This window comes from Coregonus clupeaformis, unplaced genomic scaffold (assembly GCF_020615455.1).
Source record: "Coregonus clupeaformis isolate EN_2021a unplaced genomic scaffold, ASM2061545v1 scaf0050, whole genome shotgun sequence".
NCBI classification, from domain to species: Eukaryota; Metazoa; Chordata; class Actinopteri; order Salmoniformes; family Salmonidae; genus Coregonus; species Coregonus clupeaformis.
Window position 1 is genome coordinate 257501 of NW_025533505.1, and position 14729 is coordinate 272229.

Here is a 14729-nt window from a genome sequence, read left to right on the forward strand (position 1 = left end):
GGAAACCATGAATAAGGTCTGAGGAAACCATGAATAAGGTCTGAGGAAATCATGAATAAGGTCTGAGGAAACCATGAATAAGGTCTGAGGAAACCATGAATAAGGTCTGAGGAAACCATGAATAAGGTCTGAGGAAACCATGAATAAGGTCTGAGGAAACCATGAATAAGGTCTGAGGAAACCATGAATAAGGTCTGAGGAAACCATGAATAAGGTCTGAGGAAACCATGAATAAGGTCGAGCGAACCTGCTGGTTCCAAGTGGAAAAGCATCTCCTTTCTTTTTTCCGATAGAAATAACACCATTCTCCATGCACTGTCATTTATAAATGGATAAGAGCTGTTGATAACAGCTAGGTCAATTAGTAATCCGTTTGGGGAAGTGTATTGTAAATACACATACCAATTGTTTCAGATGATTTTTCCTTATGATCCCTGGAGATGAATGTGAAACCAGTCGTATCAACATGACATGTATTGTGGCTCCTTTTCCACATTGAAACAAGCTATAAATAGCTCTGCCATTATTCTAAATTGTTATTGTATGCCCTCATAATGTGCGTGGATGAAATGTGGAGACCCAATAGGGCTGAACCTGGAGACCCAATAGGGCTGAACCTGGAGACCCAATAGGGCTGAACCTGGAGACCCAATAGGGCTGAACCTGGAGACCCAAGCTATAGGCTTCAATAGGGCTGAACCTGGAGACCCAAGCTATAGGCTTCAATAGGGCTGAACCTGGAGACCCAAGCTATAGGCTTCAATAGGGCTGAACCTGGAGACCCAAGCTATAGGCTTCAATAGGGCTGAACCTGGAGACCCAAGCTATAGGCTTCAATAGGGCTGAACCTGGAGACCCAAGCTATAGGCTTCAATAGGGCTGAACCTGGAGACCCAAGCTATAGGCTTCAATAGGGCTGAACCTGGAGACCCAAGCTATAGGCTTCAATAGGGCTGAACCTGGAGACCCAATAGGGCTGAACCTGGAGACCCAAGCTATAGGCTTCAATAGGGCTGAACCTGGAGACCCAATAGGGCTGAACCTGGAGACCCAAGCTATAGGCTTCAATAGGGCTGAACCTGGAGACCCAATAGGGCTGAACCTGGAGACCCAATAGGGCTGAACCTGGAGACCCAAGCTATAGGCTTCAATAGGGCTGAACCTGGAGACCCAATAGGGCTGAACCTGGAGACCCAAGCTATAGGCTTCAATAGGGCTGAACCTGGAGACCCAATAGGGCTGAACCTGGAGACCCAAGCTATAGGCTTCAATAGGGCTGAACCTGGAGACCCAATAGGGCTGAACCTGGAGACCCAAGCTATAGGCTTCTGTAGGGCTGAACCTGGAGACCCAATAGGGCTGAACCTGGATACCCAAGCTATAGGCTTCAATAGGGCTGAACCTGGAGACCCAATAGGGCTGAACCTGGAGACCCAAGCTATAGGCTTCAATAGGGCTGAACCTGGAGCCCCAAGCTATAGGCTTCAATAGGGCTGAACCTGGAGACCCAATAGGGCTGAACCTGGAGACCCAAGCTATAGGCTTCTGTAGGGCTGAACCTGGAGACCCAATAGGGCTGAACCTGGATACCCAAGCTATAGGCTTCAATAGGGCTGAACCTGGAGACCCAATAGGGCTGAACCTGGAGACCCAAGCTATAGGCTTCAATAGGGCTGAACCTGGAGACCCAAGCTATAGGCTTCAATAGGGCTGAACCTGGAGACCCAATAGGGCTGAACCTGGAGACCCAATAGGGCTGAACCTGGAGACCCAAGCTATAGGCTTCAATAGGGCTGAACCTGGAGACCCAAGCTATAGGCTTCAATAGGGCTGAACCTGGAGACCCAAGCTATAGGCTTCAATAGGGCTGAACCTGGAGACCCAAGCTATAGGCTTCAATAGGGCTGAACCTGGAGACCCAAGCTATAGGCTTCAATAGGGCTGAACCTGGAGACCCAATAGGGCTGAACCTGGAGACCCAATAGGGCTGAACCTGGAGACCCAAGCTATAGGCTTCAATAGGGCTGAACCTGGATACCCAAGCTATAGGCTTCAATAGGGGCTGAACCTGGAGACCCAAGCTATAGGCTTCAATAGGGCTGAACCTGGAGACCCAAGCTATAGGCTTCAATAGGGCTGAACCTGGAGACCCAATAGGGCTGAACCTGGAGACCCAATAGGGCTGAACCTGGAGACCCAAGCTATAGGCTTCAATAGGGCTGAACCTGGAGACCCAAGCTATAGGCTTCAATAGGGCTGAACCTGGAGACCCAATAGGGCTGAACCTGGAGACCCAATAGGGCTGAACCTGGAGACCCAATAGGGCTGAACCTGGAGACCCAAGCTATAGGCTTCAATAGGGCTGAACCTGGAGACCCAATAGGGCTGAACCTGGAGACCCAAGCTATAGGCTTCAATAGGGCTGAACCTGGAGACCCAAGCTATAGGCTTCAATAGGGCTGAACCTGGAGACCCAAGCTATAGGCTTCAATAGGGCTGAACCTGGAGACCCAATAGGGCTGAACCTGGAGACCCAATAGGGCTGAACCTGGAGACCCAATAGGGCTGAACCTGGAGACCCAATAGGGCTGAACCTGGAGACCCAATAGGGCTGAACCTGGAGACCCAATAGGGCTGAACCTGGAGACCCAAGCTATAGGCTTCAATAGGGCTGAACCTGGAGACCCAAGCTATAGGCTTCAATAGGGCTGAACCTGGAGACCCAAGCTATAGGCTTCAATAGGGCTGAACCTGGAGACCCAATAGGGCTGAACCTGGAGACCCAAGCTATAGGCTTCAATAGGGCTGAACCTGCCGAGATGATGTATGCGCTTTAGAATGTTTTAATTATATTCCCGGGCTTTTCTCCGTTTTCTACATTTATAACTGTCACTTTAGTGTTAGTTTCCTTCAGTTTGTAGCCTACATTTTGCATCATTCCAGTCCGTTTCCCTTTCTTTCCCCCGTCACGTCTTTGAAGTTGTTCCTGGGTCGCTAGTGGATCATATTAGACGAACATTGTGTAATAATTTGGGACATGTAGCCTATTTAAAACCTTATGGAACTCAAACGACATGTGGCAGTTTGAACCTGGAGCCTGGCACACGGTTCACGACGACTGGACCATCGTCATACAGTTCCACGCTCAGTGAGGATTATTAGGGTAGATTTATAGGTTCAACCCCTAATGTACACTTTTTTCCACCTTCCCAATATTTCATGGAATGAACTTGAATATGACAACTTTCAGGATGATTCATAAATACTTTCCTAACCCTAAATAATCATTTACATTTTAGTCATTTAGCAGATGCTCTTATCCAGAGCGACTTACAGTTAGTGAGTGCATACATTTTTCATACTGGCCCCCCGTGGGAAACGAACCCACAACCCTGGCGTTGCAAGCGCCATGCTCTACCAACTGAGCTACAGGGGACTAATCAGAGATCAGAGTACTTTTAAATCTATCAGTTGGTGCTGAAACTGAGATGAAGAGGCAGAGATGTCTTACTTTAATTGATCCCTATATTCTGAACCCCTTCTCTATATGTATTCTATTGAGTCTGTCCACAAAATTAAATGTACACCGTATTTAAAGGGATGGCTTAAGAAAAATGTACTGAAAACCCTATTGAATGAAAACTCCACGAGAAAATCTGCTGGCCAGCAAGTGGGAGGGTTTTCAGCAGTTGAATTAAATGTATTCAGCGTGCGCAAGGGGAACCACGCCTGCAAAGGCCGTTACGCACCTTCATAAGGTATGTCTGAATACCAGCTATTGAGAAGTACGTAGGAAAGGCATACATTTCCTAAGTCTGAATCGGGCCCTTAATTAATAATGGGCCATGTATATGAAGGTACACATTATGACAAGGATCATTGATTACCATCTGCAGGTGCTTCCAGAGGTCCTGGTAGACTGTGTTGCTGTACTTGAATGTATTCAGATACGTCTGTGGAGAGATCAAGTCACATTTCAGCCTCAATATACCAAATCAGTTCCCTTTCAGTCGGTCACTCGCTATAAGATACTAAGGGGAGTCAACGACCAATCACATTCACCTGAAGAAAACAAAAAACACGCCCAATGGGCCAATCAATGCAAAGCCCGCCCTCGGAAGCAAGCCTTCCTGGCTATAACATTCATTTCCTCAATTCTTCGCTCTTCAGCTCGCCTGGAGGACCGCGTCACGCAATTTACAAACCTTTTCAAGCAAACAAAGACTACTGGATTCGGCTCCGACTTAGGTGTCTGTTAGTGGGGAGAGAGTACTCGTCCCCCTAGATTAATTTTGGGTCTTGGTATCTGTTTCTGGGGGGGTTTCCCGGCTTGACTGTTTCTGGTTTTTGACCTGGAATAACTCACATTCAGTGTAACTGTTTTAGAGGGGGCGTGTCTAGCTTGCATGCAGGTGTGGGAAGCTAGTTAGCCACCTGGTCTTAGAGGCTATTAGAGAGGCTAGTCTTAGTCCTTCACTCCCGAATAGAACACGGCTGGTTGGTGTCAGCCTGAAGGAGTTTCAGGGTTGGTGTCAGCCTGAAGGAGTTTCAGGGTTGGTGTCAGGCTGAAGGAGTTTCAGGGTTGGTGTCAGGCTGAAGGAGTTTCAGGGTTGGTGTCAGCCTGAAGGAGTTTCAGGGTTGGTGTCAGCCTGAAGGAGTTTCAGGGTTGGTGTCAGGTTGAAGGAGTTTCAGGGTTGGTGTCAGCCTGAAGGAGTTTCAGGGTTGGTGTCAGCCTGAAGGAGTTTCAGGGTTGGTGTCAGGCTGAAGGAGTTTCAGGGTTGGTGTCAGGCTGAAGGAGTTTCAGGGTTGGTGTCAGCCTGAAGGAGTTTCAGGGTTGGTGTCAGCCTGAAGGAGTTTCAGGGTTGGTGTCAGGTTGAAGGAGTTTCAGGGTTGGTGTCAGGTTGAAGGAGTTTCAGGGTTGGTGTCAGCCTGAAGGAGTTTCAGGGTTGGTGTCAGCCTGAAGGAGTTTCAGGGTTGGTGTCAGCCTGAAGGAGTTTCAGGGTTGGTGTCAGCCTGAAGGAGTTTCAGGGTTGGTGTCAGCCTGAAGGAGTTTCAGGGTTGGTGTCAGGTTGAAGGAGTTTCAGGGTTGGTGTCAGGTTGAAGGAGTTTCAGGGTTGGTGTCAGCCTGAAGGAGTTTCAGGGTTGGTGTCAGCCTGAAGGAGTTTCAGGGTTGGTGTCAGCCTGAAGGAGTTTCAGGGTTGGTGTCAGCCTGAAGGAGTTTCAGGGTTGGTGTCAGCCTGAAGGAGTTTCAGGGTTGGTGTCAGGCTGAAGGAGTTTCAGGGTTGGTGTCAGCCTGAAGGAGTTTCAGGGTTGGTGTCAGGCTGAAGGAGTTTCAGGGTTGGTGTCAGCCTGAAGGAGTTTCAGGGTTGGTGTCAGGCTGAAGGAGTTTCAGGGTTGGTGTCAGCCTGAAGGAGTTTCAGGGTTGGTGTCAGGCTGAAGGAGTTTCAGGGTTGGTGTCAGCCTGAAGGAGTTTCAGGGTTGGTGTCAGGCTGAAGGAGTTTCAGGGTTGGTGTCAGGCTGAAGGAGTTTCAGGGTTGGTGTCAGGCTGAAGGAGTTTCAGGGTTGGTGTCAGGCTGAAGGAGTTTCAGGGTTGGTGTCAGCCTGAAGGAGTTTCAGGGTTGGTGTCAGCCTGAAGGAGTTTCAGGGTTGGTGTCAGGTTGAAGGAGTTTCAGGGTTGGTGTCAGGTTGAAGGAGTTTCAGGGTTGGTGTCAGCCTGAAGGAGTTTCAGGGTTGGTGTCAGGTTGAAGGAGTTTCAGGGTTGGTGTCAGCCTGAAGGAGTTTCAGGGTTGGTGTCAGGCTGAAGGAGTTTCAGGGTTGGTGTCAGCCTGAAGGAGTTTCAGGGTTGGTGTCAGCCTGAAGGAGTTTCAGGGTTGGTGTCAGGCTGAAGAGTTTCAGGGTTGGTGTCAGCCTGAAGGAGTTTCAGGGTTGGTGTCAGGCGGAAGGAGTTTCAGGGTTGGTGTCAGGTTGAAGGAGTTTCAGGGTTGGTGTCAGGTTAAAGGTGTGGGTCGGCCCAGACCAGTCTCTAAGCCTATGGCACCGACCTCCGCGTGAGCCTCCTTTTGGACCATTATAGTCTGTGGACCTGGAGGTCCTTCCTACAAGACTGCCCTTCTCATGGCCTTAGCGGACAAGCATGTTGGGACTCCACGCTATCAGTACACCCTTCCTGTTTGGAGTTTGCACCTGACGACTCCAAGGTGGTGTTACGTCTTAATGCAGCTTTTGCTCCTTCTGTTATGCCTATAGACTAGAGGTCTCTAGCGTTCCAGCTGTCCTCTGTCTCACCTCCTCCGTTTGCTTCCAGTGAACAACAGAGGTTGCATGGCAGTAGTGAGTGCACACACATACAGTACCAGTCAAAAGGTTGGACACACCTGCTCATTCAAGGGTTTTTCTTTATTTTTACTGTTTTCTGTATTATAGAATAATAGTGAAGACATCACAACTATGAAATAACACATATGGAATCAAGTAGTAACCAAAAAAGTGTTAAAGAAATCAAAATATATGTTGCCTTAACGACAGTTTTGCACACTCTTGGCATTCTCTCAACCAGCTTCATGAAGTAGTCACCTGGAATGCATTTAAATTAACAGGTGTGCCTTCTTAAAAGTTAATTTGTGGAATTTCTTTCCTTCTTAATGCGTTTGAGCCAATCAGTTGTGTTGTGACAAGGTAGGTGGGGGGTATACAGAAGATAGCCCTATTTGGTAAAAGACTAAGTCCATATTATGGCAAGAACAGCTCAAATAAGCAAAGAGAAACGACAGTCCATCATTATTTTAAGACATAAAGGTCAGTCAATGCGGAACATTTCAAGAAATTTGAAAGTTTCTTCAAGTGCAGTCGCAAAAACCATCAAGGGCTGTGATGAAACTGGCTCTCATGAGGACCGCCACCGGAAAGGAAGACCCAGAGTTACCTCTGCTGCAGAGAATAAGTTCATTAGAGTTACCAGCCTCAGATTGCAGCCCAAATAAATGCTCCACAGACTTCAAGTAACAGATTCATCTCAACATCAACTGTTCAGAGAAGACTGTGTGAATCAGGCCTAAAGGACACCAATAAGATGAAGAGACTTGCTTGGGCCAAGAAACACGAGCAACGGACATTAGACCGGTGGAAATCTGTCCTTTGGTCTGGTGAGTCCCAAATTTGAGATTTTTGGTTCCAACCGCCGTGTCTTTGTGAGACGGAGAGTAGGTGAACGGATAATCTCCGAGCCACTGCCTGTTCACCCCGCTATCATCCAGAAGACGAGGTCAGTACAGGTGCATCAAAGCTGGGACTGAGAGTAAATAGTCCGGGTGGCCATTTGATTAATTGTTCAGCAGTCTTATGGCCTGGTTGTAGAAGCTGTTAAGGAGCCTTTTGGACCTTGGCACTCCGGTACCGCTTGCCGTGAGTTAGCAGAGAGAACAGTCTATGACTTGGGGGACTGGAGTCTTTGGTACCGCTTGCCGTACGGTAGCAGAGAGAACAGTCTATGACTTGGGTGACTGGAGTCTTTGGTACCGCTTGCCGTGCGTTAGCAGAGAGAACAGTCTATGACTTGGGTGACTGGAGTCTTTGGTACCGCTTGCCGTGCGTTAGCAGAGAGAACAGTCTATGACTTGGGTGACTGGAGTCTTTGACCATTTTTGGAGCCTTCCTCTGACACTGCCTAGTATATAGGTCCTGGATGGCAGGAAGCTTGGCCCCAGTGATGTATTGGGCCATACGCACTACACTCCACTACAGCCCCGTCGATGTCCTTTTCCTGTAGTCCACGATCATCTCCTTTGTCTTGCTCACATTTAGGGAGAGGTTGTTTTCCTGGCACCACACTGCCAGGTCTCTGACCTCCTCCCTATAGGCTGTCTCATCGTTGTCGGTGATCAGGACTACCGCTGTTGTGTCGTCAGCAAACTTAATAATGGTGTTGGAGTCGTGCTTGGCCACGCAGTCGTGGGTGAACAGGGAGTACAGGAGGGGACTGAGCACGCACCCCTGAGGGGCCCCGGTATTGAGGATCAGCGTGGCAGATGTGTTGTTGCCTACCCTTACCACCTGGGGGCGGCCCGTCAGGAAGTCCAGGATCCAGTTGCAGAGGGAGGTGTTTAGTCCTAGGGTCCTTAGCTTAGTGATGAGCTTTGTGGGCACTATGGTGCTGAACACTGAGCTGTAGTCAATGAACAGCATTCTCACATAGGTGTTCCTTTTGTCCAGGTGGGAATGGGCAGTGTGGAGTGCGATTGAGATTGCGTCATCTGTGGATCTGTTGGGGCGGTATGCGAATTGGAGTGGGTGTAGGGTTTCCGGGATGATGGTGTTGATGTGAGCCATGCACTTCATGGCTACCGACGTGAGTGCTACAGGGCGGTAGTCATTTAGGCAGATTACCTTTGCATTCTTGGGCACAGGGACTATGGTGGTCTACTTGAAACATGCTGGAATTACAGACTCGGTCAGGGAGAGGTTGAAAATGTCAGCGAAGACACTTGCCAGTTGGTCTGCGCATGCTCTGAGTACACGCCCTGGTAATCTGTCTGGCCCTTCGGTCTTGTGAATGTTGTCCTGTTTAAAGGTCTTGCTCACATCGGCTAGGGAGAGCGTGATCACTCAGTCGTCCGGAACAGCTGGTGCTCTCATGCATGCTTCAGTATTGCTTGCCTTGAAGCGAGCATAAAAGGCATTTCGCTCGTCTGGTAGGCTCACGTCACTGCGCAGCTCGCTGCTGAGTTTCCCTTTGTAGTCTGTAAAAGTTTGCAAGCCCTGCCACATCAGACGAGCGTCAGAGCCGCTGTAGTAGGATTCAATCTTAGTCCTGTATTGATGCGTTGCCTGTTTGATGGTTCGTCGGAGGGCATAGCGGGATTTCTTATAAGCGTCTGGATTAGTGTCCCGCTCCTTGAAAGGCTAGAGCTGCCGCTTTATCTTGGTGCGGATGTTGCCTGTAATCCATGGCTTCTGGTTGGGATATGTACGTACGGTCACTGTGGGGACGACGTCGTCAATGCACATATTGATGAAGCCGGTGACTGAGGTGGTATACTCCTCAATGCCATTGGATGAATCATGGAACATATTCCAGTCTGTGCTAGCAAAACAGTCCTGTAGCGTAGCATCCGCGTCATCTGACCACTTCCTTATTGAGCGAGTCACTGGTACTTCCTGCTTTAGTTTTTGCTCTAAGCAGGAATCAGGAGGATAGAATTATGGTCAGATTTGCCAAATGGAGGGCGAGGGAGAGCTTTCTATGCGTCTCTGTCAGTGAAGTAAAGGTGGTCTAGAGTTTTTTTCCCTCTGGTTGCACATTTAACATGCTGGTAGAAATGAGGTAAAACTGATTTAAGTTTGCCTGCATTAAAGTCCCCGGCCACTAGGAGCGTCGCTTCTGGATGAGCATTTTCTTGTTTGCTTATGGCCTTATACAGCTCGTTGAGTACGGTCTTAGTGCCAGCATCGGTTTGTGGTGGTAAATAAACGGCTACGAATAATATAGATGAGAACTCTCTTGGTAGATAGTGGGTCTACAACTCTACCTCAGGCGACCAAAACCTAGAGACTTCTTTAATATTAGACATCGCGCACCAGCTGTTGTTTACAAATAGACACACCCCTCCGCCCCTCGTCTTACCAGACGCAGCTGCTCTGTCCTGTCGATGCACGGAAAACCCAGCCAGCTCTATATTATCCATGTCATCGTTCAGCCACGACTCGGTGAAACATTACAATTTTTCATGTCCGTTGGTAGGATAGTCTCGATCATAGATCATCCAATTTGTTTTCCAGTGATTGCACGTTGGCCAATAGAACCGATGGTAATGGCGATTTACTCACTCGCCTACGAATCCTCACAAGGCACCCCGACCTCCGCCCCGACCTCCGCCCCGACCTCCGCCCCGACCTCCGCCCCGACCTCCGCCCCGACCTCCGCCCCCTGTGTCTCCGTCTTTTCTTCACGTGAATGACGGGGATTTGGGCCTGGTCTCCGGGAAGCAGTATATCCTTTGCGTCGGACTCATTAAATAATATATATTTGTCCAGTTCGAGGTGAGTAATCGCTGTTCTGATGTCCAGAAGCTCTTTTCGGTCATAAGAGATGGTAGCATCAACTTTATGTACAAAATAAGTTACAAACAATGCGAAAAAAATAACAAAATAGCACAATTGGTTATGAGCCCGTAAAACGGCAGCCATCCCCTCTGGCGCCATTATATCATCACTTTAACAATGTTTACATACTGCTTTATTAATCTCATATGTATATACTGTATTCTAGTCTGGAAGTGGACTCTGCGTTCATTGGCCCATTGGGTGTGTTTTTAGTTTTCTTAAAGTGAATGTGATTGGTCGTTGACTCCCAATAGCATGTTATACCTCGTTCCCTCCTTCAGGGAACAGTAGTTATATTCATAACTGTACGTTCTCACTTAAATATGTGTCACTTTATATATATCAACAAAATGATGTGATACAAAATATAGTGATTAGTAATGTACGTAAACAATACTCACACTAAGTCCTCGGGCGAAGACAGGCTCTGTCAAGAACTCAGACAGCATCCTCAGAACTGCAGCTCCCTGGGAGGAAGAGAACACAGGATATAAGAAATAAAACATGATGACTGACGTTTTGTGCCCGTCACGGCCCAGTACAGCCTGTCACGGCCCAGTACAGCCTGTCACGGCCCAGTACAGCCTGTCACGGCCCAGTACAGCCTGTCATGGCCCAGTACAGCCTGTCACGACCCAGTACAGCCTGTCACGGCCCAGTACAGCCTGCCTCACTCACCTGTCACGACCCAGTACAGCCTGTCACGACCCAGTACAGCCTGTCACGGCCCAGTACAGCCTGTCATGGCCCAGTACAGCCTGTCATGGCCCAGTACAGCCTGTCACGACCCAGCACAGCCTGTCACGACCCAGCACAGCCTGTCATGGCCCAGTACAGCCTGTCACGGCCCAGTACAGCCTGTCACGGCCCAGTACAGCCTGTCACGACCCAGTACAGCCTGTCACGACCCAGTACAGCCTGCCTCACTCACCTGTCATGACCCAGTACAGCCTGTCACGACCCAGTACAGCCTGACACGACCCAGTACAGCCTGACACGACCCAGTACAGCCTGTCACGACCCAGTACAGCCTGACACGACCCAGTACAGCCTGACACGACCCAGTACAGCCTGACATGACCCAGTACAGCCTGTCATGGCCCAGTACAGCCTGTCACGACCCAGTACAGCCTGTCACGACCCAGTACAGCCTGCCTCACTCACCTGTCACGGCCCAGTACAGCCTGTCACGGCCCAGTACAGCCTACCTCAGTCACCTGAGTCAAAATCCGTAAGAGAAATGCAGACACAAAATAATTTCATTTCCTTGAGGACGTGTGGCATTTGCTATTTCAATGTATTGCTGATTTATTTATTTAAAGGCGATTTTGACCCAGGTGACTTTGACCCAGGTGACTTTGACCCATATGATTTTGACCCAGGTGAATGTGGCATGCTGTGCTGTGTTGTGAAGCGCAGAAAAAGACTGCATCTGTAGGACGCCAGTAAGAGGTTTGATTAGAACCACACCTTGCTGTAGGTGATGGAGTCAAACAGTTCACTGATCTGTGCAGGTCTCATGATGTCTTCCTCTTTAGCAGAGAGAGGGTGAGAGGAGGCCAGCGCGTCTGCAGACATCACACCATGCACCTCATTCAGCACTATCAGGTCTGTCTGTGGAGAGAGAGTTAACAGGTCAACACAGAAGGCCTCCGCTTTTAAAATGTTTAGTCATTTAGCAGACGCTCTTATCCAGAGCGACTTACAGTTAAAGTGCATACATTATTTTTTTTCATACTGGCCCCCCGTGGGAAACGAACCCACAACCCTGGCATTGCAAACGCCATGCTCTACCAACTGAGCTACACGGGACTTTCACTTTTATCGTCAAATGGAATTTGGAGAGCAGATTTCTTTGTCGGTTAAATCCTTGAGAAACATGTATATTTGGAGAGCTGTGTAACAGTTAAAGTTGTACCGTACACACAGATATAATTTTTAAAAAAAAGAAAGACTCACAATGTTCCATGTCGGTTCAGCAGAGTTGGCCCCCAGATACGAGACGTAGGAGGCAAAGCCCTCGTTGAGCCACAGGTCATTCCACCACTTCATGGTCACCAGGTTCCCAAACCACTGAGGACACATAAACCCCGTTCATACAGCGGCAGAGAGGGACTGGACACAGGCTGCAATATAATAACCAGAGACTGTCCTAATATGGACACTACATGTACATTAATAAGGTGTTAAATGAGCTATTACATGGAGCCTCTGGTTGCTCCCTATTTCCAAAGGCTCCTGGTCAAAAGTAGTGAACTATATATGGAACAGGGTTCCATTTGGGATGCACCGTAGGCTACATGTAATAAATAATATTAGTATTAACATTTACATTTACGTCATTTAGCAGACGCTCTTATCCAGAGCGACTTACAAATTGGTGCATTCACCCTATAGCCAGTGGGATAACCACTGTACCCACATTTTTTTTTTTTTAGTATTTTTATTTATAAAATTAATTTCTCTTTGTAACTTTTTTTTATTTATTTTTATTTTTATTTTTTTAAACACTTTAATAATTCCTTAAGAGTCTATTGATGCACCAGTGCGTCATTCTAAGTAACATAATAAAATAATCCCCATCAAAATGTCAGTTGAAGCTGGAGACATCAGGTTGAGACATCCCAATAAATGTGTCTTTTCACAAAAACGTCTGTAGTGTCTGAAGGTAACTCATAGAAATGAATGGAAGTATGGAGGTAGTTTTGTGCCAACAAAAATAAGGGGTTAAATATGTGTCAAAAAGAAAAACTACAATATTTCCAGAGTTTTCTTGTATCTCCGAGATATAGAACAAACACTTCCAAACCTTTTTCCTTATGATTCATTTTTTGACTGTCTTTTTTGCCATTTATGAGTGTGTTATTCAATGTTTTCTATGGGCTACAGTAGTAAAGGCTAAAGTCCATATTTTCCACGTCAGACCAGTTCTGGAGTATGCTGTCGCTGCCTGGCACCCTGGCCTCTCTCAACCTCTGTCTGCTCAGCTGGAGAGCGTCCAGAAGACAGCCTGCAGAATAATTATGGGCGAGTTGTACACCAGCTTTTGTGAAGCCCTCGAAACTCTAGGAATCATGTCTTTGGAGAGCAGATGGGAGCAGATCTGCCTGACATTTGCTAAATCCCTGCAGAGGTCCCAGGTTGCAGACAGGCTCCCCCAACCAGACAGCAGGTCTCTGGACGAGTAACCCGAAACAGCCAAACTGAACACCCATGACACGGACAGGCTGCTATCAGAACTCTCCCATCCCACACTTCACTAAACTAATCAATGCACACACCATTTAGCCCAGGGGCCTTAGGGATACCTATGGAAATATTTCTAAATCTGCCAACCCAAATCCTAGTCTCCCAGTCCCTGCCACTGAAAAGCATCCCCACAGCATGATGCTGCCACCACCATGCTTCACCGTAGGGATGGTGCCAGGTTTCCTCCAGACGTGACGCTTGGCATTCAGGCCAAAGAGTTCAATCTTGGTTTCATCAGACTAGAGAATCTTGTTTTGCATGGTCTGAGAGTCCTTTAGGTGCTTTTTGGCAAACTCCAAACGGGCTGTCATGTGCCTTTTACTGAGGAGTGGCTTCCGTCTGGCCACTCTACCATAAAGGCCTGATTGGTGGAGTGCTGCAGAGATGGTTGTCCTTCTGGAAGGTTCTCCCATCTCCATAGAGGAACTCTGGAGGTCTGTCAGAGTGACCATCGGGCTCTTGGTCACCTCCCTGACCAAGGCCCTTCTCCCCCGATTGCTCAGTTTGTCCGGGCGGCCAGCTCAAGGAAGAGTCTTGGTGGTTCCAAACTTCTTCCATTTAAGAATGATGGAGGCCACTGTGTTCTTGAGGACCTTCAATGCTGCATAAATGTTTTGGTACCCTTCCCCAGATCTCTGCCTTGACACAATCCTGTCTCGGAGCTCTATGGACAATTCCTTCGACCTCATGGCTTGGTTTTTGCTCTGACATGCACTGTCAACTGTGGGACCTTATATAGACAGGTGTGTGCCTTTCCAAATCATGTCCAATCAATTGAATTTACCACAGGTGGACTCCAATCAAGTTGTAGAAACATGTCAAGGATGATCAATGGAAACAGGATGCACCTGAGCTAAATTTCAAGTCTCATAACAAAGTGTCTGAATATTTATGTAAATAACGTATTTCTGTTTTTATTTTTAATAAATTTGCCAAAATTTATAAAAACCCGTTTTCACTTTGTCATTATGGGGTATTGTGTGTAGATTGACGAGGGAACATTTTAATTTCATCCATTTTAGAATAAGGCTGTAACGTAACAAAATGTGGAAAAAGTCAAGGGGTCTGAATACTTTCTGAATGCACTGTATGTAGTCAGTGGAGTGGACACTCAGCTATGTAGTCAGTGGAGTGGACACTCAGCTATGTAGTCAGTGGAGTGGACACTGAGCTATGTAGTCAGTGGAGTGGACACTCGGCTATGTAGTCAGTGGAGTGGACACTCAGCTATGTAGTCAGTGGAGTGGACACTCGGCTATGTAGTCAGTGGAGTGGACACTCAGCTATGTAGTCAGTGGAGTGGACACTCGGCTATGTAGTCAGTGGAGTGGACACTCGGCTATGTAGTCAGTGGAGTGGACACTCGGCTATGTAGTCAGTGG

General features: G+C 47.9%; 1 protein-coding gene across 2 annotated transcripts in view; it reads right to left on the minus strand.

Moving 5' to 3' along the window:
• Positions 1–14729, minus strand: part of LOC121555653 (aminopeptidase N-like) — a 79360-nt gene that overhangs the window by 41913 nt on the left and 22718 nt on the right. For both annotated transcript variants that reach the window (XM_041869476.2, XM_045212773.1), the window contains exons 6-9: positions 12058–12171; positions 11569–11712; positions 10500–10565; positions 3888–3953 (exon numbers count right to left, since the gene is read on the minus strand). In XM_041869476.2, the coding sequence (XP_041725410.2) occupies positions 3888–3953; positions 10500–10565; positions 11569–11712; positions 12058–12171 (390 nt within the window). The remainder of the gene's footprint in view (positions 1–3887; positions 3954–10499; positions 10566–11568; positions 11713–12057; positions 12172–14729) is intronic.